The 22,279-nt window shown below is 39.5% G+C and overlaps 1 protein-coding gene across 1 annotated transcript in view; it reads right to left on the bottom strand.

The window, feature by feature from the left end:
• The window catches only part of LOC103302875 (phospholipid-transporting ATPase ABCA3-like), a 289,346-nt gene that overhangs the window by 95,645 nt on the left and 171,422 nt on the right, over positions 1–22,279 (bottom strand). The window contains exons 17-21 of the mRNA XM_054714402.1: positions 6,764–6,862; positions 5,756–5,924; positions 4,558–4,861; positions 672–918; positions 312–516 (exon numbers count right to left, since the gene is read on the bottom strand). Coding sequence (XP_054570377.1) covers positions 312–516; positions 672–918; positions 4,558–4,861; positions 5,756–5,924; positions 6,764–6,862 — 1,024 coding nt within the window. The remainder of the gene's footprint in view (positions 1–311; positions 517–671; positions 919–4,557; positions 4,862–5,755; positions 5,925–6,763; positions 6,863–22,279) is intronic.

Raw genomic sequence — 22,279 nt, 5'->3', positions numbered from 1 at the left:
TCTGTTTCACTTCTCTCTCTCTCTCTCTCTCTGTTCTCTCAGTCTCCCTAGCTCTCTATCTCTTCCTTCCTCTCTCTCTAAAACCAATAAGCATTTCCTTGGGTGAGGATAAAAAATCATTATTAATTCCAAATATTTTCTTTCACATGCCTCTTGATTAAAATTTATACACATTTCAATGTGTTTTCTAAGATAATGAGCAAAGTTAATTTATCAGCAGAGTTAGGTTTATGATATAATTGGAGAGTAGCAAATTTCCACAGGGTACAGAAAATAAACAAGCTCTCAAAAAATCTTTATTTAACACTCACCAGCAGTAGGCAGCAGGCAACGAAGAAGATTATGAGATCCCACAGCAGAGCAGAAAGCCAGTATGCAAGGGCATAGACCCCACTCATAAACTGGATGTGCTTTGCCTTAGTGATTCTCTCAGTCACTGTCAGGAGACAAAAGCCACTGACCAAAAGTGCCATCCCAAAATGTATATTTATGGCCACCTTCTCTCCTTCTGAAAACCTAGAAAAAAAGAAACAAAAGTAGATATATAAAAAAAATCAACAGCAGAAAATATAAATTTCTATCAATTGCTATTTTTAATCATAGAGATATCATCAACATTGTATAAAAGCATTTAAGTATAACATTTTATTCTAATGAATAGAAAAACATACTTTGTGCTGTATTTATAAGCAGAGGTTGGCTGAGGTTTATTGATGACTGTTATGGAAGCATCGGGGCCGGAAGTTGACATGAAAAGAATATTGTCTATCATTGCCAGGGACAGGGATGGTGAATGGTATGCTTGATTGTTGAACAGACCAGTAAATGTTATCTTATCTTTCTTCACCTCAATGGAAAATGCAACAATGCATAAGTGAATACAATCTTCATTTTCCATCAAATATTTTAGTAGGTCACCTAGGATAAGGATGCAATGCTGGTCAGTTTGTCCAAAACACAATATATGTTCGGGAAGAAGAGCAACTAATTTTACTTGGTTATTATCCCTTTCAGTTTTCTGATAATGATTATTTCAAATATTTGCCATTCTCTTTAAGCACTTAATTGCTCATAATTTAAATTCCTACTTCACTGAGAAAACACAGGTGGCCTGGTATAAAGTCTTTATAATTACTTATCTGTCTTAAATTTATCTATGAGTACTTTCACTTATAGATTTTATTGTTTATCTTGCAGCAGACAAAAACTTCCTGTGAGAAAATGGATAAAAGAAATGAGAAATCACCTATTTTAAGGTATCATATATCTAGGAAAGCAATAAACATTTGGGGTCCAAGACCTTGGAAAGAATGAAAATGCATTCATTCTGTGTGCCTTTTTCTTTTAAGGCATTTTAGATCTGTTAATGGTGGTGGTGCCTTGTGGTAAATCCTCTAGTCCTCAATATAGTTCATGAAGAGCTATAGCTTAGGAGTAAGACTGAGTAAGAAATAGACCAGTCCTTATAACAATTTCAATCCAGTATCAAATCGCTTAAATCCATGATTGGATTTACATCTGTCCTTAATCTTACTGGCCATCAGAAAGTAAACTTCCTCAGGAGAATACAGCCTCATGCAGATTATTTATAGCCTTCACACACAATATCTGGTATTCAATAAGGAAATTTCTAGGTATACCAAAAAACAGAACCAAGAAAGAGCACAAATAAGAGAAGCAGATCCACGGGTAAACTAGGCATTAGAGATAGAGAATTCACCAGAGAACTAGAGTCTGTAGAATGAATAAATGTTGATGTTAGAATTGAAAAACACATATTAATTACAATTAAGGATTCAATATATAACTCATAGCAGGTTGGATACAAATGAAGAGTAGATAGGAAACTAGAAGATAGGTTGATTAAAAAAAAATAAGTGAATGGCACAATACAAAACGAAGAAGAAACAGAATAGAAAATAAGAGTGAAAACATTAATTAACAATATTCTCAATGACATGGGAAATCACTATAGATATTCACATATCAAAATAATAATAAAGTAATACTATGAACAACTGTATGCACATTTAGATGAAATGGACTACTTCCTCAGAACATAAACTATTGCTTACCTCACCCAATATAATAGAGATTAATGAATAATTATTAAGGAAACTTAATTTATAAATTAAAAAATTTCCCCCAAATGAATATCCAGGTCTGGATATATGTTTTTCAATGTGATGGCAAGATTTCACTGTGACTTAAAGGGCATTAATACACCCTCGTGGAGGTGGATGGTGAACAGGCTCTGAAGCACTGTCAGGTCCAGATGTTTTGTCTAGAGAATTCTAAAAAATATTTATGGAAAAATAAACACTAATTATAGACAATATGTTTCAGGAAACAGAGAAGGAGGGAACATTTCTCAATTTATTTTATGAAGCTAGTAATACCCTGATAGAAAAACCATACAAAAGAATTACAAAACCTAAAATACAGACCAGTAGCTTTCATGGATATAGGTGTAAATCTCCTTAAAAAAGATTAGCAAAAATTATTCAGCAATATAAAAAAAGAATAAAACACCATGACCAAGTGGGGTCTACTTTAGAGATGCAGTACTGTATTTAAAATCAATCAATGTCATTCACCGTATTAATAGGCTGAAGAATACAGAACATCTACATAATCTCTACTGCTAACATTATACTTAATGGTGAAAAACTGTATACTTTCCCCCTGAGACTGGGAACAAGGAAAGAATGTCCACTCTCATCATGCCGATTCAACATTGTGCTTGAGATTCTATCTAGTGCAATGAAGCATGAACAGAAAAAAAACAGGCATATAGACCATAAATAAATAAATAATATTATTAATTGCAGATGACATAACTGCATATCTAGAAAAATCTCAAGGAATCAACAAAATAATTCTAGCTTTAATAAGTGAGTTCACCAAGGTGGTGGGGTACAAGAGAAACATAAAAACCAATTGCTTTCTATACACTGGAATAAATGTATAGACACCAAAATTAAAAATACAATGCCATTTAACTGTTCAAAAAAGGAAATAGTTAGCTATAAATTTAAGAAAATATGCACAGGATTTATTGATGAAAAGTACACCACACTGATGAAAGAAATTTAAAAGTTCTAATTCAATGGAGACACATTTTATGTGCATGGATTGGAAAACCCATGCTCATTCTTCCAAATTGATATAATTCAATTCTTATAAAAATTCCCACAAATTATTTTATAGGTATGGACAAAATCTATATGGAAAAATCAAAGGAACAAAACAATTTTGAAAAACAAGAATAAAGTAGGAGGAATAATCTACAATATTTTAAGCACACTATTGTTGAATTAACAGATACAAAGATTAATGAGTAGAATAGAGAACCCAAAAATAGGCCCACACATGCCCCACTCATTTTGGATAAAGGTACAAAAATATTAAATGGATATCATCACTCAACAAATGTTGCAGGAGCAATTGGATGTCTGTAGCATAAAATTTAACCTTGATGCACATCTTATACATTATACTAAAATTAATGTGAAATGGATGATAAACTTAAATATAAAATATAAAATTATAAACATTTTAGAAAACTATGAACGTTTTTATGAGAAAAGTCTTCATCATTTAGGGTTATACAGAAATTCAGACTTTGTACAAAATACACAATCCATAAAAGAAAAATTTAACAAATTGGACTTCATCAAAATAAAACTTTTTTCTAGAAAACAGATTATGATGATGAAAATACAGTATAAGAGAAAACATATAAATATCTCTCATAACTCAACAGTAAAAGAAAACACCATCATTTTAAAAAGAAGCAAAAGAGCCCTGGCCGTGTGGCTCAGTTGGTTGAGTGTTTTCTCATGCACTGAAAGGCCATCAGTTTCATTCCTGGTGAGGGCACATGACGAGGTTGCGAGTTCAGTTCCTGGTTGGGGTATGTACAGTAGGCAGCCAATCATTGTTTCTCTCTCACATCTGTTTTCCTCTCTCTCTCCCTCTTCCTACCTCTCTCTCTCTCTAAAATCAATAAAAAATATATTTTTAAAAAGGAGCAAAAAACATGAACACTTATTTCAGATGAAAAATAAACACACGAAAAAGATGCTCACATTAGGGAAAAGCAAATTAAAACAACAATGAAATATCACTACATACCTTCCAGAATGGCTAAAATAAAAATAATGACATGAATGGTGGAAAAGATGCAGGAGATGGAAGAATAGCTTGGGACCATCATTCTATTCTGTACTAGAGTCATGTGATACATTACATTTTCACCAAATCTTGAATAACAAAGCAATATTCATGCTTAATTTCATGGCACTTTTGCACTTTTTTTTACTTGAAGGAACAGTGTCATGAAAGCAACCCACAGCTAAAATAAAATGCCTCCACTAATAATTAACATTGTGAGGTCAGTAGCCTTAAAGAGAGAAGTTCTTGACTCTGAGCTGCCTCTATAAAATTGGTGACTAACAGGAAAAGAATGAAGAGGAAGCCACATATACAGTTAAGACCCTTCTTTGCACAACCAGATCTTCATCTAAGAATAAGCTTTTTCTTGATGAGCCTTACCTTGTACTTCCTTAAGTGTGTGGTTGTCGGGCTCTAGCATACTTTTAAGATGTTTTAAGAAAATCAGAGTCAAATTAGAATTCCCAGAAATTGATAAAGGCACAATGGTTTGACCATATTGACTCAAACTCATTAGTCTGGACTTCTCATCATCATTACTACGTGTAAACCTAACACTCTCTGAGAGAAGGGTAAGTGATCCTAGAAGTGCCAGTATCTGCAGCAAAATGAGTTTCCAGTTGCGCCAATTGAATATTGCCCTCTTTATGAACATGGCACGGAACTGCTGGTGGTAGAGGGAACACTGAAGAAAGAAGAGAGAAACAAAACATTATAGACCTAAACAGGTCAACCACATTGAAATTAAAGATGAACACTGGAATTTTATGGTAGACATACATAAAATTTCCAAACACTTGGAATAGAATTCAAACATAGTATGATAATGCACAAGAGTATGTACAGCCTTTTGTCTGTATAAGACATGGGTCAACACAATTATACCCATTCATTTCTGTATTGTTTATGGTTGCTTTTTGCTACAATGACAGGGCTGAGTAGTTGCAACAGAGACCATATGGCCCACAAAGCCTTATATATTTATCATCTCCTTACATAAAGTTTTCTGACTTCTGCTATAAGGATTAAATAAGATATTTATGTTCTGGCTTTTGATATAGCATACTTAAAAGTCTCAATAAAATGATTTTCCTCAGTCTTCTTATAGTCAAGAAAACCAAAGTGTTTTTAGGAGGAATGGATAATTAGGAGAATAAAAGAAGTGTTTGGCAACTCAGACTTACCACACTGAGAATCATAGTGATTAAATAGCAATCCCTTATGTAATATCAATTACCATTGCAAAAATTTAAAATATTGTGCATGCATGACTATTAAGAATCATGCTCACTCCAGCTCATTCTAGCTTCAATGAACTAACAAATTTCTGAATTATCGACTTGAAAAAACAAAAGAATTCTAAAACAGAAAACAAAAACAACTGAGAAATAACTATTAAAATCTTTATCTAGAACACATTTCTCTGCATTAAGAAAGTAATTAGGTCATGGAACAGGGTGCTCCATATCTGGTTGGGCTGCAATGCCTGAGAATTCCACACTCCTTTTGTCCAAGTATTTCAAAATGTACCTCTTGTGCCCCAACCAAATATATATCCGTTTTCTGTAAAGGTCCTTACCCCAGTATTAAACATAACAGCAGGTCTTTCATTCACAGTGGACGAATCTGCTCCCTCATTTCTTGACATATTCCTATTCTGGTCCTTGACTGACACTTCACTCATCTGAGAGAGAGGCTGAGGTTGGGTAGATACAATGTCTGTTTGTGACTCTTCCATATTATTGACCCTATATTTAAAAAGAACAAAGTATTACGTTTCTACTTTATCCCGATACATCTTGTTTGGAGAATGAGTCACAACACCCAGCTTAGAAGACTCCCTGGTTTGCTTGCTGACTGGTGGGAGCACTGTATGAAAGCAATATGGGAGAGCAAGTGGTTCCCCTGCACCACTTACAGGACAGCTGCCAGACCATGGGCAATGTTTCACTAAGTGGAACTCATTCAAGTTAAAGATTAAGGTCTAACTCCTACTTTGAGAAAGTTAGAATATCTATCTATATATACATATAAAAGCCTAAGCAACCAAATGACCGAACGACTGGTCGCTATGATGCGCACTGATTTCCTGGAGGCACACGCTCAATGCAGGAGCTGCCCCCTGGTGGTCAGTGCGTTCCCACAACCAACCTCGCTCGGCAGGCCAACATCCTGCGGCCCCTTCCCCTGGCCAGCCAACCTCCCTCGGCCCTTCCCCTAGCTGGCCACCCAGATGGCTCAGATTGGGCTGGCTGACCAACCTCCCACAACCCCTCCTCCCTGCCAACCTCCCATGACCCTGATCAGCCCAATCATCGACGCCATCATTGGCCCAATTGCTGGCCCAGCCGAGGGACCCCATCCATGCACAAATTCATGCACCAGGCCTCTAGTTCCTTTGTAAAATGATGGTGATGATATTTTTTTCAATGTTCTTATTGTAAAAGAAATTACATGAGGCCCCTCCCCCTACACTTCTTAAATTTTTAATATGTGCATCTGAATGTGTGGTGAGTTTATAAAGGGGACTAAGAGGTGGTCCTTTCCCCACTCAATGTTTTGGTGTTCGCTATGCACTGCTGCTCACCTAAAGAAGACTTCTTCAATGGTAGTGATAGAGGCACCAAAGCTAGCAATGCCCAGCTCTGTCTGTCTCCTTTCCAGATCAGTAAACAGAGCTTCAAACCTAGAGTAAGAATATGATTAAGTAAGAATGAGGAGAAAATGCTAGTACCAAATCAGAAGATTTTTCTTAGTTATGTATTTTTATTCTAGACAAAGTGAAGATAAAGATCCATCAACAGTTTAGTAAATAAGTAGATACATTATAATATGAATGTATGATACAATAAGATCTAACTAAAATGGAATTTTTATTTATTTTTTAATTCCTTATTGTTGAAAGTGTTACATAGGTCTCCTTTTTCCTCCATTGACTTCTCCACACCCACTCCCAACCCACAGCACATGCCCTCACCCCCCTGCTGTCTGTGTCCATGGGTCATGCTCATATGCATGGATACAAGTACTTTGGTTGATCTTTTATCCCCACCCCCGCCTTCCCTCTACGATTTGATGGTCTGTTTTTTTTTGTGTGTGTGTGTGTTTTGTTTTGTTCTATATCTATATTTGTTCATCAGTTTATGTTGTTCATTATATTACACAAATAAGTGAGATCATATGATATTTATCTTTCTCCAACTGGCATATTTTGCTTAACATAATGCTCTCCAGGTCCATCCATGCTATTGGAAATGGTAAGAGTTCCTTCTTTTTTACAGCAGCGTAGTATCCCATTGTGTAGATGTGCCAAAGTTTTCTAATCCACTCATCTGCTGATGGGCACTTAGGTTGTTTCCAAATCTTAACTATTGTAAATTGTGCTGCTATGAACATAGGGTGCATATATCCTTTCTGATTGGTGTTTCTGATTTCTTGGGGTATATTCCTAGAAGTGAGATTGCTGGGTCAAATGGGAATTCCATTTTTAATTTAAAATGGAATTTTTTTAGTCATCTTACAAATAAAGAAATCCTAAAATCTTATCATAAAAAGTGGATAGAAAAATGCTGATAAGGGAACAAAACAAGATTCAGAACATTATAATAAGATCTCATTTTTGTAAAACTAATTATTATAATTAGTACTCATGTCAATGGATGCATGTCATGATCATGGAAAACATGAACTTTCCCAGTGATTGATTGGAGAGTGGGAGAGTGGTTGTGGGAGAGTTTTGCTTTCTAATTCATATGCTCCAGAAATAAATAAGCTTTTCAATCTTGTCATCATATGTAGATTAGCAAACTCATTAGTGATAAAATAATTAGTAATAAAACAAAATAATTATAATAGATAAATTAATAACAAAACAAATTATAATATGAACCAATCATATTATGAAGAACATATATCTATTTTTCTAATTATACAAATTTTCTTATATGCTAGAGGCCCGGTGCATGAAATACATGCACTGGGATGGGGGTGTCCCTCAGCCTGCCTGTGCCCTCTCACAGTCCGGGAGTCCCATGATCTATCGCCCCAAAGAGATAGGCCCTGCCCACCTGACTGGGGTTTCGTGATGGATCACCCTGGCAGAGGTAGGCCCCGCCCACCCACCACAGCCCGCCGGTTGGTGGCCTGGTCATCCCTCTTTGGGGCAATCATGGAGCCCCCCAATTGATCGATTGCCCTGCCAGTCGGTGGCCTGGGCCTCCCTCTGTAGAGCAATCATGGGGCAATGGCCAGACCCTTGACCAATCGCATTGCACCCATCTTGGCTGGCCTGGAGCCAGTGGGTGTCATAACGTGGTAGTCCGGAAGGTTGTCCGGTCGTTCTGCTATCCCATCATTTGGTCGATTTGCATATTTCACTTTTATTAGTATAGATAATACATAAATATATAATAGAGATAGTATTTAACAAAAATATTATATATAACACATGTTATATTTTGGGAAATATATAACAAGAAAAAATATTTGAGGAGAAAAAATGGCAGCCAAATAGGCAAACCTGCCATGCACCTCATCCCAGGGCCAGATTGGAAATGCAACTGAACTGGAGAACTTTCACCTGGAATTTCCGAGGCCCCGCTGAGGAGACTTACATCAAGGAAAGATGGAATACACCTGGAGACGGGTAGGAAGGGCAAGGTCTCGAGAGGAGCTGACCCAGCTCCCAGGTGCAGCAGGCAGCAGGCAGAGGGAAGAGGGAGCGCTGGGCTATGGGAGAGCCACTTCTTTTAGAACAGCGGTTCTCAACCTTCCTAATGCTGCGACCCTTTAATACAGTTCCTCATGTGGTGGTGACCCCCAACCATAAAACTATTTTCGTTGCTACTTCATAACTGTAATTTTGCTACTGTAATGAATCGTAATGTAAATATCTGTGTTTTCTGATGGTCTTAGGCGACCCCTGTGAAAGGGGTTGTGACCCACAGGTTGAGAACCGCTGTCAGGGTTCATCTAAGACCATCGGAAAACACAGATATTTACATTACTATTCATAACAGTAGCAAAATTACAGTTATGAAGTAGCAACAAAAATCGTTTTATGGTTGGGGGTCACCACAACATGAGGAACTGTATTAAAGGGTCGCGGCATTGGGAAGGTTGAGAACCACTGCCTTAGAAGATAAGAGGTCCAGAGCCTAGGCTGGCTGCACAGCCTGGAGCACTTGAGCCAAGACCCTCAGCCCACATGACATCCAGCCGTGAAAGGAGGCAGGGCTGCTGGCTGCCGGGGAGTCTGGAGCTGGCAGACCAGAGCTGGTCAGAGAGAAAGCCAGTTTCATTTTTTGTTGTTGTTTTTCTTTTTAACCCAGAGCACAGGAGTTTTCATTTGCAATTACTCACCTGAGGCTTTGGAGCAGGGAAAGAGACATGGACTCCAGGTGCCTGAGGAGAAGCTGGGGAAGGAAGCACTGTGGGGAGATGTGGAAAGACAGCAGCTGGGAGCATTTGGTCACAGGCCCCCAGCAGCCACAGGGCAGGAAAATAAAAATAAAAAAACTGCCCCAGGTGATACAGCCCATCCCACCCTCAGGAGCCCTCTTGCCACACCCTGCATGTTGACCTTTTCAGAGGAACAAAAGCAGAGGCCACGCCTATGGGTTTGAACAGTCTCCAGGAGCATCAGTGACTGGGCTGGGGGAGGGGCCGCCCACTCCACTATCTGGGAACCAGACTGATAATTCCCCCACCAGGAGAACTGATAAAAACTCCAGGTTTCTAGCCAGCCTCATTGGTCTCCGCACAGGCTCTCTGTCCAGCCAAGGAAAGAGTAATAATTTGGGCAACTTGTGGGGGAGTAGCTCTGAGACAGGGAAACACAGCCACACATTCCCTGAAAACTAAACAGCACCTCCCGCACCTAAAGCCCCTTCAGAAACAGACTTTTGAGTGATTAAGACTGACAGGTGGCTAGCTGGCAAAGGCTGGCAGAGGCAGAGCCTGGGGAACCAGGGGAAGTGTGCTGACCAGCCCTCCCCCAGGCTGCTAACAAACCTGCTTCCAGGGGTAGATTGGGCCTCCTGCTGGCAACCAAGGCCCTGGAGACACAAAGAGTGAATAGGTGGATCACTGGTTAAATAAAATAAAAGCAGGTGCTGAAAGCCAAAGGCGGGCAGTCCCTGACAGTGTCAGCACCTACCTACAGAACAGGAAGCTCAGAGTTGGCAGACAGAAGAGTGGAATCTAAGTGAGCTCCTAGGGGGTACTAAATTGCTGAAACAAATGCCACTTTCACTTTTTTTTTTTTTTACTTTTTTCTCTCCTTTTTTTTTTCTTCTTTCAACTTTCCTCCTGTTTTTTCCTCTCAAATTTTCCTCCCTTTTTTTCTTCTGTATTCTTTTTTAATTATTTCTCTTTTCTTTCCTTTTTCCTATTTTAAATTTATCTTCTTTATCTATCTGCTTTTTTGTTATTATTCTAGTCTCTGTTGATTCATTCATGTATCTAATTTGCCTCTTTCCTTTTGCTACTCAATTTTTTTATTTTTTTCACTACTCGACTTTTTTTTTCTCTATTTAATTTCTTTTTTTTTCTTCTCCTGTCTTCTCATCTTTTTTCCTTTTCTTAATTTAGGTCTATCAGCTTTCTCCTCTATTTTCCTTTACAAATTATTTTCTTGTCTTTTCATTTATTTTCTCCCTCCTTTATTTTAAACAATTTTCCTTCCCCTATTCCTCAAATCCTTTATTCTTATTTTATTTATTTCAGCTCTGCATCTGCATATTCTGCTACCCCTTTTCTTGTTGTTAGTTTTTTAAGTGTGCTCTTTTTGTTTGTTTTATCTTGTTCTTGTGTTTTTTCTTTCTTTTTTTCTATCATTCTAGCTATCATTTCTCTTTCTGACTTCTCTCTTCTCTGGTGGTTGTGTTTGTTCTGTAGGGGTCTGGGGCATGGTTTCTTTTGTTGTTTGTTTTTGTTGGTGGTGGTTTCTCCTGTTTTGCATTCTGATGTGTTTTATTTTATTTAACCAAGATGGAGGCATAGGTAAACACCTTTACTTGCTGCCTCCCACAACCACATCAAAATTACAACTAAAATACAGAACAACTATCATCCAGAACTGCAGGAAAGCTAGCTGAGTGGAAGTACTACAACTAGAAAGGTAAAGAAGAAAGCGCATTAAGACTGGTGAAGGTATATGTGGGAGGAACCAAGATGGCGGCATAGTTAAACAACTAATCTGCTGCCTCACACAACAATTTCAAAAATACAACTAAAAGACAAAACGTCTACCACCCAGAACCACGGAAAAGCTGGCTGAGTGGTAGATTTACAACTAAGGAGAGAAAGGAGCACAAACGCTGAAAAGCTGAGTGAGGTACGGAGGCGTGCGAATCGGGCTGGCGGCGGGCGACTGGGTGCGCAGCTTTTCTTCAACCCAAAGGGAGACAAGCTCCCGATCACTCTGCAATCCAGTTTCTGGGGACACTCGGGGGACCCAGACACCTATGGGGAGAAGCTGGACTCTCGGCCATCAGGTCGGAAAGCGAGAGTGACTTTTTTGCAGAGGTGCGCCCAGCAATCATTGTTTTACTGCACTGGAGCGCGGGGCGCAGGGACTTGGAAATGTGGAAAGGCAGAGACGGCTGACGCCAGCCATCGCCGTTGGCCACGCCCTAGCCTAGTGAAGCCCTGAGACCCCACCCCGCACATTCTACAAACCCACCCAGGCTCCACACAACGGCTTTTGCATATAAATGGCCTGTTCTGTGGCAGCTCAACCAAATTAACGGCAGCTCAACCAAATTAACTGCAGCTCCAGTCAGACTGCTCCAAAACCGCCCAAGCAAAGGAGGAGAAAACTAGTTCTTGCTGTAGCTCCTGCTGGGGGACACACAGTACACAAGGGTACACCAAGAGTGTCCACCTCAAGTAACTGGGAGGCTGACCCATTGAACCAATAGGACACCTAGTACACAAAACTACCCTACCAACTCAGGGAAGCAGAGAAAATGAGGAGGCAAGGAAACAGATCACAAACCAAAGAAATGGAGGAGAACAAGTGACTGGACATAGAGTTCAAAACCACGGTTATAAGGTTTTTCAAGAATTTCATGGAAAAGGCCGATAAATTCAATGAGACCCTCGAGGATATGCAAAAGGACCAACTAGAAATTAAACATACACTGACTGAGATAAAAAATATTATACAGAGACCCAACAGCAGACTAGAGGATCGCAAGAATCAACTCAAAGATTTGGAATACAAAGAGGCCAAGGACACTCCTCCAGAGAAGCATGAAGAGAAGAGAATTCAGAAAGTTGAAGATAGTGTAAGAAGCCTCTGGGACAACTTCAAGCGAACCAACATCAGAATTATGGGGGTGCCAGAAGAAGAGAGAGAGCAAGATACTGAAAACCTATTTGAAGAAATAATGAATGAAAACTTCCCCCACCTGATGAAAGAAATAGACTTACAAGTCCAGGAAGCGCACAGAACCCCAAACAAAACAAATCCAAAGAGGACTACACCAAGACACATCATAATTAAAATGCCAAGGGCAAAAGACAAAGAGAGAATCTTACAAGCAACAAGAGAAAAACAGTTAGTTACCTACAAGGGAGCACCCATACGATTATCAGCTAATTTCTCAACAGAAACCATGCAGGCCAGAAGGGAGTGGCAAGAAATATTCAAAGTGATGAATAGCAGGAACCTACAACCAAGACTACTCTACCCAGCAAAGTTATCATTCAGAATTGAAGGGCAGATAAAGAGCTTCACAGATAAGAAAAAGCTAAAGGAGTTCACCACCACCAAACCAGTATTATATGAAATGCTGAAAGTATTCTTTAAAAAGAGGAAAAAGAAGAAGAAAGATAAAAATTATGAACAACAAATACATATCTATCAACAAGTGAATCTAAAAGTCAAGTGAATTAAAAATCTGAGGAACAGAATAAACTGGTGAACTTAATAGAATCAGAGGCATAGAATGGGAGTGGATTGATAATTCTCAGGGGGAAAAGGGTGTCTGTGTGGGGAGTACGGGAAGAGACTGGACAAAAATCATACACCTATGGATAAGGACAGCAGGGGGGAGGTAAGGGCAGAGGGGTGGTGGGAACTGGGTGGTGGGGAGATATGGGGGGAAAAGGAGAAACAGTTGTAATCTGAACAATAATGATTCATTAAAATAAAATAAAAATAAATAAATAAATAAATAAATAAATAAATAAATAAATAAAAAAGACTAGTGAAGGTGCAGAGGTATGGAATAGGTTGGCACGCAGGTGTGCCGCTTTTTTAATCAGGAGGGAAATACAGGCTCCCACTTGCTCTGAGCTCTAGTGCCAGGATAGACTCTGGGGGACCCAGACACATACGGGGAGAAACTGGACTGTCTGGCATCGGGGAAGGAATGCGAGGGTGGCTTTCTTTCAGATGGAGGTGCTCGCAGCAGTCATTGTTCCTGTGCTGGGACCTCTCCAGTGCATGGCTGACTGGAAGCCATTGCTGTTTGCTCTGCCCTGGAGATTCCCTGAGACCTCGCCCCACCCAATTTACAACCTCACCCAAAATGTGCTCACTCACTTTTGCATATGAATGGCCTGTCCTTTCTCAGCCCAAAACCTGTCAAACAGCTGCAGCTAGGTCTGGGAGCCCCAAAGCTATCAAAAGAAAGCCCAAGGTTGGCACCAGCAGCCTGCCTTGCTTCACAGCTGGGCCTCATGTGGGTACTTCCCAACCATATACAAAGAGGAGGAATCGGCAGATCTCTCTGTAGCTCCTGCTGGGTGGCCCCAGGCAGTGGCTGACTTTGCATCTCCTTGGAGTTCCAAGAGCCAGTGTACCCAGTGGTCAGTGTGAGACCATACCAGATTATAACTCTTCACATTCATAAGTGAAATACTCAAGGGGCAGACTCAGTGAGCACCAAATCACCACTGAAGCAAGTCCTGCCCCATAAGCACAGCAGCTCTCCCACTGTAATTGCAGCTGGTCTCCATAGCAGATTGGCCTGAGGGTCAATTCCTCCCAGTGATACCAACAGCAATCAAGGCTAAACTACAAGACTGTGCACACAGCCTACAAAGGGGTGCACCAAGAGTGTCTACCTCAGGTGACTGGGGAGGCTGAGCCACTGGGCCCTATAGGACACCTGCTATACAAGGCCAATATATCAACTCAAGGAGACTTAGCAGCTTACTTAATACATAGAAACAAACACAGGGAAGCAGCCAAAAATGCGGACACAGAGAAACATGTCACAAATGAAAGAAATGGAAGAAAGTAAACTACTGGATATAGAGTTCAAAGCCACAGGTTACTCAAGAATCTTCTAGAAACCTCCAAGAAACTTAGTGAAACCTTCAAGGACCTTAATGAGAATGCCAAAAAAAGTGGAAAAGGGACAGTCAGAAATTAAGCATACACTGACTGAAATAAAGAATAATATACAGAGATTCAACAGTAGACTAGAGGATCCCAAGAGCCAAGTCAAAGATTTGAAATGTGAGGAAGCAAAAAACAAAAACAAAAACAAAAAAAAACCCCACACCCAACCAGAAGAGCAAAAAGAAAAAGAATCCAAAAATATGAAGATAGTGTGTAAGGAGCCTCTGGGACAACTTCAAATGTACCAACATCTGAATTATGGGGGTGCCAGAAGAAGAGAGAGAGCAAGATATTGAAAGCCTATTTGAAGAAATAATGACAGAAAACTTCCCCTACCTGGTGAAAGAAATAGACTTACAAGTCCAAGAAGCACAGAGAACCCCAAACAAGAGGAATCCAAAGAGGACCACACCAAGACACATCGTAATTAAAATGCCAAGAGCAAAAGACAAAGAGAAAATCTTAAAAGCAGCAAGAGAAAAACAGTTAGTTACCTCCAAGAGAATACTCATACGACTGTCAGCTGATTTCTCAACAGAAACTATTCAGGCCAGAAGGGAGTGGAAAGAAATATTCAAAGTGATGAATATCAAGAATCTACATCCAAGATTACTCTACCCAGCAAAGCTATCATTTAGAATTGAAGGTCAGATAAAGAGCTTCACAGACAAGAAAAAGCTAAAGGAGTTCATCACCACCAAACCAGTATTATATGAAATGCTGAAGGGTTTTCTTTAAGAAGAGGAAGAAGAAGAAAAAGGTAAAGATAAAAAATTATGAACAACAAAGTAACAACAAATGCCTATCTATCAACAAGTGAATCTAAAAATCAAATGAATAAAAAATATAATGAATATAACAAACTGGTGAATGTAATAGAATCAGGGGCATAGAAATGGAACAGACTGACAATTCTCAGAGGGAAGGGGGTGTGGTGATGCGAAGAGATATGCAGTACCTATGGACACAGACAATAAGGTGGCAAGGGCCTGGGGTGGGGTGGGAACTGGGTGGAGGGGAGCTATGGTGGGGGGGGGGAAGAAGAGGGACATCTGTTATAATCTCAACAATAAAGATTTTTTAAAAAGGATAAACAAACAAACAAACAAACAAACAAACAAAAGAACCCTGGAAAGGATTCAGCAGTAGACTGGAAGAAGCTGAGGACTAAATCAGTGAATTAGAAGACAAAGTAGACAAAAACACCCATTCAGAGCAGCAAATGGAAAAAAATTAAAAAGCAGGAGGAGATTCTATGGGAGCTTTGGGAAAACATGAAACATAACAACATCCACATTATAGGGGTATCAGAAGGAGCAGAATATGAGAAAGGAATAGAGAACTTCTTTAAAGAAATAATTGAAGAAATTTTCCCTAACCTTATCATGAAAAATCACTCAAGTTCAGTAAACAAAGAGAATCCCAATCAAGAGGAACCCCAAAATACCCACACCTAGGCACATATTAATTAAAATGGCAAACGTTAAGGACAAAGAATCTTGAAGACTGCAAAGGAGAGACAGAGTTGCCTACAATGGAGCTCCCATTAGATTGTCAGCTGACTTCTTAATAGAAACACTTCAGGACAGAAAAGAATGGTGCAAAGTATGCAAGGTAATGATAACCAAGGGACTGAACCCTAGACTGCTCTATCCAGCAAGGCTATCATTCAAAACCTAAGGAGAATAAAGAGTTTTATACACACAAAAAAAAGGCCAAAAGAACTTATTACCACCAAACCAGCACTACAAGAAATGCTAAAGGGACTGTTTTAAGAACAAGAAATAGAAAGCAAAGAACATAGGCATAAAGAATAAAAATGGCAATAAATAAGTACTTATCTAGATATATAAAAGGCTAAGTATCTGTACATCTGACTGGTAGCTATGACACACACTTACCACCAGGGGGCAGATGCTCAATGCTGGAGCTGCTATGATATGCACTGGCATTTACAAATAAATGGCACCACAGACCTGACACCAACAAACCAATACTCAGTTTCCCCCAAGTGGGACACAGGCCCCACCACCACCCTGGTGTGACACCCCACCAAATTGCAGCTGATGCTGCCAAGACCCCAATGGTGCAAAATGCAACCCACAGCCCAGCCCAGCCCAGAAACGGTCACTGTGGGCACTGGGTAATGATGTCACATAGCAACGCTCAGCTTCCTCTCCCTAGCGACTAGCCTCCTTGGAGTTTCTTCAGCCCAGGAACCCAACTTGCTTTATAGCCAGGTGCAAACATTTTATAGTTTAACAAAATGTTTGTGAAGCATTTTCCTGTGCCTTATCTCATTTGATCCTCACAGAAGTCCTAGAGTAGGTAAATAGGAGACTCAGTAGAATCCTATTTTCTTTTCATTAGCCAGAAAACAGAGATTTAGAAGGTTTAGAAACTTGACCTGACTGAAAAGAAGTAAGAAATGGTGGAACTTGAAAATGACTTCAGGTTTTCTCACTGTGCAGAATATAGTCAAACACTGTGACAGTTAAATATTTTACCCTTGTTCTCCCTGCGTGATCTACAATAATAATCTGCTTCGTATTGCTATTTAATGCTGTGTTGCTAACAATTACCTGAAAGAGAAGTTGGGGTGCTTCACTGGGCTGGAAAAAGTTTAGCTACATCAGAAAGAAGATCTAATTAAGCACATTATATATATACATACTAGAGGCCTGGTGCACGAAATTCGTGCACGGAGGGGGGTTGTCCCTCAGCCCAGCCTGTACCCTCTCCAATATGGGACCCCTCAAGGGATGTCCAACTGCCCGTTTAGGCCCGATCCCGGTGGGCAGTCGGATCCCTAAACGGGCAGTCGGACATCCCTCTCACAATCCAGGACTGCTGGCTCCCAACTGCTTGCCTGCCTGCCTTCCTGATTGCCCCTAACCGCTTCTGTCTGCCAGCGTGATCACCCCTAACTGCCCTCTCCTGCCAGCCTGTTTGCCCCCAACTTCCCTCCTCTGCCAGCCTGGTCACCCCTAACTGCCCTCTCCTGCAGGGTTGATCACCTCCAACTATCTTCCCTTGCAGGCTTGGTCCCTCTCAACTGCCCTCCCTTGCAGGCCGGGTGCCTCCCAACTGCCCTCTCCTGCTGGCCATCTTGTGGTGGCCATCTTGTGTCCACATGGGGGCAGGATCTTTGACCACATGGGGGCAGCTATATTGTGTGTTGCAGTGATGATCGATATGCATAGTACTCTTTTATTAGTTAGAATAGAGGCCTGGTGCACGGGTGGGGGACGGCTGGTTTGCCCTGAAGGGTGTCCTGGATCAGGTGGGGGTTCCCTAGGGGTGTGGGGCAGCCTGAGCAAGGGGCCTGTGGTGGTTTTCAGGCTGGCCATGCCCCCTGGCAACCCAAGCGGAGGCCCTGGTATCTGGAATTTATTTTCCTTCTACAATTGAAACTTTGTAGCCTGGAGCAGAGCCAAGCCTGGGGCTCCTCCGAGGCTGGTAGCCATTTGTGTTGGGGTTATAATTGAAACTTTGTTTCCTTAAGCGGGTGGGCCCGGCCAGGGTGTGTGGAAAGCTTTGCTTCCCCTGTTGCCAGTGGCAACCCTGGCCTGCTCTCTCAAGTTCCATTCTGCCGCCATTTGTTTGAATTTGTTTACCTTCTATAATTGAAACTTTGTAGCTTGAGTGGAGGCTTAGGCCTGGCAAGGGCAGGCGGAAACCTTGGCTTCCTCTATTACCTAGGAAACCTTGCTCTCTGTGGCTGTAGCCATCTTGGTTTGGGTTAATTTGCAGACTCGCTCTGATTGGATGGTGGCATGGCTTGTGGGTGTGTCGGAGGTATGGTCAATTTGCATATTTGCCTATTATTAGATAGGATATGGCTAAGTTGACTAGCACGTGCATGATACATATAAAGCTCTCACTAGCGCCAATCACACGTGTTCATGATCGATCTGTTATTGTCGATCATGAACTTGGTGACATTTCTATTATAGAGAAAGGGCAAAATAATATTAAAATATTCCTTCTAATTAATTTCCTTTCAATGTGCACAAATCCATGCACCAGGACACTAGCCAATAATAAACGTAAATGTAAATGGCTTAAATGCTCCAATCAAAATATATAGTGTAGGTGAATGGATGACCCATATACTATCTATAAGAGACCCACTTCAGAACAAAGGACTCACACAGAATGAAAGTGAAGGGATGGAAATGAAAAAAAAAAAAAGCTGGGGTAGCAATGTTCATATCCAACAAAATAGACTTCAAAGTGAAGGCCATAACAAGAGATAATTAAGGCCACTTCATAATACTAAGAGGATTGATACAATAAGAATCTATAACACTAGTAAACATATATGGACCCAATACAAGAGCTTCCAAATGTCTAAAAAATTTTCTAGAGGAGTTCAAGGGAGAGATCAACAGGAATACAACCATAGTAGGGGACTTTAACACCCCGTTGACATGTGCGGTGTTAAAGTATATTCCAACAAACTGGACAACCTGAACAAAACTGTGAAAAACAGTATGAAGTTTCCTCAAAAAAAATAAATATGGAAGTCCCATTTGACCCAGTGATCCCACTGCTAGGAATTTATATATATATAAGCCTAAGCGAATGGACAACGGACAACCAAACAGGCTGCGTGGGGTGACCAGGCCAGCAGATGGGGCAGTTAGGGGTGATCAGGCAGGCAGGCAGGTAAGCAGTTAGAAGCCAGTGGTCCCGGATTGTGAGAGGGATGTCCGACTGCTGGTTTTGGCCCGATCCTAAACCGGTAGCTGGACATCCCCTGAGGGGTCCTGACATCTACACAATGGAATACTAGGCAGCTGTAAAAAAATAACTCTTACCATTTACAATAGCATAGATTGACTTGGAGAGTATTATGGTAAGTGAAATAAGCCAGTCAGAGAAAGAAAATTATCACATGATATCACTCATACATGGGATCTAATGACAAAATAAACTGATAAGCAAAATAGGTTCAGAGACATGGAAGCATGTAACACACTGTTGAACCTCCTGGGTGGGTGGGAAGAGACCAACCAAAGAACTTGTATGCATGTATGCAGAACCCATGGACACAGACAATAGGATGGTGAAGGCCTGGGCGGAGGGTGGGGGACAGGTTAGAAGAGGTCAATGGGGAGTGGGGGAGAGTGTACATATGTAAAATTTTCAATAATAAAGATTTCAAATTGTTTTTTAAAAAGAAAACATATTTGGTAAACTTGAGTAAAGCTGCTTTTCTAGTTATGTTTTATGATACATTACATACAATGTCTTATACATATGAATATATATAAAATATATAGTATATTTAATATATAAATATTATTTAAATTATACATGTATAATATACTTTGAGGGAAATACAAAAAAATATAAAAAGGAAAGAAACAAAATGTGACCACATAGAGTATACTACTATTAGCATTTGATGCTATCTATTATATATATTAACTTTAGATTTCCTTTTTACTAAGGTATAACATATATAAAGTACATTAAATATAAATGAATATTTATATATGTTCATAACTAGACAACCATCCATATTAGAGAACATTTTTAGCATCCCAGAATTCAATTTTAGCATTCCCCTTTCTACTCAATAACCCACTCCCCTGCATATGTGCACACACACACAGAAACACACTCTGCACATTTTATCATTTTAATTTTAGAATGCCATAATCAAAAATTTTAGTCTTATCTCTTCTTGAACTTTATGTAAATGGAATCCTATGGTCTATACTGTTTTGCCCAATACAATGTTTGTGAGATTTATTCATCTTGTGTATACCACTAGTTTATTCTTTTTTATTGTTGAGTAATAGTCAACCATTTTCAGCTGTTTGGGGTTTGAAACTATTATGAAAAGGTGTTTATAAATATATTTTTATAAAACAGTGTTTATATTTATAAACACCTTTTCATAATAGTTTCAAACCCCAAACAGCTGAAAATGGTTGACTATTACTCAACAATAAGAAAGAATGAACTATCTTTGATCGACATTCTTTGAGGTATACACTAGGAATAATTGCTGGGTCATAGTATGCGCACAAATTTAGCTTAGTAGAAATGGTCAAACATTTTCGAAAGCCCTTTTACCATTCCCTCAGCAGTGAGACTCAACTGCCATGTTTACATGTCCTTTCAATTTTAACCATTCTCATGGGTGTGTAGTGGCAATGTACTCATCTCTTTTTATTCTTTGAAATGTTGCTTATAGTTCTGGGAAGAATTCTTGACAGTTTTCTCTTTCATTGTTTCTCTTTTCTGCCATAATTATTGGTCAGATTTTTATTAGCCAAACAGGAATTTTATTTCACTTTCCCTCTTTACAGAGCCCTCTGATAGATTCACAGTGTCCTCTTAGACTGGATTCACATTATGAAAGCAGAGTCCAAAGTTTCAGTACATTCATTTTCAAGGTAGGCATTTCTTGTGATTCTTTCATTTTCAATTTCAGTATCCTTCCTATAGCTCATTTTTCTTTCATCCATATGAAAGTAGATTGATATTTATTCAGGTAAATAAATGTATATTAGATCAATGCCTGGTAAAAAGTAAGAGCTCAATTACTATTAGCTAACCAAACTATAGCTGGAATGAAAATCATTAAGAATCTCTGAAATAACTGGATCCATAGGTATTTCTTTTTCTTACAATCCTCCCCCCTTTTAAAAAAAAAAAAAAAAACAAAACCACAAAACTCTCCATATTAGAGAAGACATTCTTCCCTAATTCCATGATTTTTATTTTATTTCTAGTGAGTCTATCATTCCAAATCTGGATATATGGTATAGCAATCTACAATTAGTTGTTCACCTCTAAGATCTCTCTCTCTCTCTCTCTCTCTCTCTCTCTCTCTCTCTCTCTCTCTCTTTTTTTTTTTCCAGATCCAAATGATTGGTAGGGGATGTGATTAACATCATCTACTTCCAAATGTGAAGATATGATAAAATATGAAGACGACATGATAAATATAAAAGGTATATGGTAAAACATTGTCTGATTCTAAATAGTTTAATTTCCTTTTTTATTTTTGAGAATGTCACGTGTCCACATGAGTGAGGATAGGTGGGGAGTGTGATAAGTTTAAGAAGTGTTTTACCTTAGTCTCCAGAGAAATTCCTGCAGCTTCACATGAATCACAACCATCCTGAGGGGCCAAAGCTCCCACCTGGTTCCTGTTCTCTAGGGATACATATCTAGAATTTTATTTCCAATTCTCTCTTCTTTCATTCCTGCTTATGTTAAGGGTCCGGGTTCTATTCCTCTACTTGACCCCATTGTTCCACGCTACTGCTTTCCAATAACTTTCAGATTGCTAAATAAAAAGTTAAAATCCACTCATCTGATGGGCACTTGGGCTATTTCTAGATCTTAGCTATGTAGATAAATGGATAATAAAGATGTACATTTATACAATGGAATAGTATGCAGCTATAAAAAAGGAGGAACTCTTACCATTTGCAATAGCATGGAGGGACCTGGAGATCATTATGCTAAGCAAAAAGAGCCAATCAGAGAAAGACATGATCTCACTTATATGTGGAATCTAATGAACAAAATAAACTGATGAACAAAATAGATCCAGAGACATGGAAGCATGAGCAACAGACTGACGAATCTCAAAAGGAAGGGGGCAGTAAAGATTAACCAAAGAATGTGTATGTATATGTGCATAACCCATGGACACAACAATAGTGCAACAGAGGCCTGGGGAGCAGGCAGGAGCAAGATGGAGGGGATCTACATGGG

This window comes from Eptesicus fuscus, chromosome 4 (assembly GCF_027574615.1).
Source record: "Eptesicus fuscus isolate TK198812 chromosome 4, DD_ASM_mEF_20220401, whole genome shotgun sequence".
NCBI lineage: Eukaryota > Metazoa > Chordata > Mammalia > Chiroptera > Vespertilionidae > Eptesicus > Eptesicus fuscus.
This window is presented reverse-complemented; position numbering and strand designations above follow the sequence as displayed.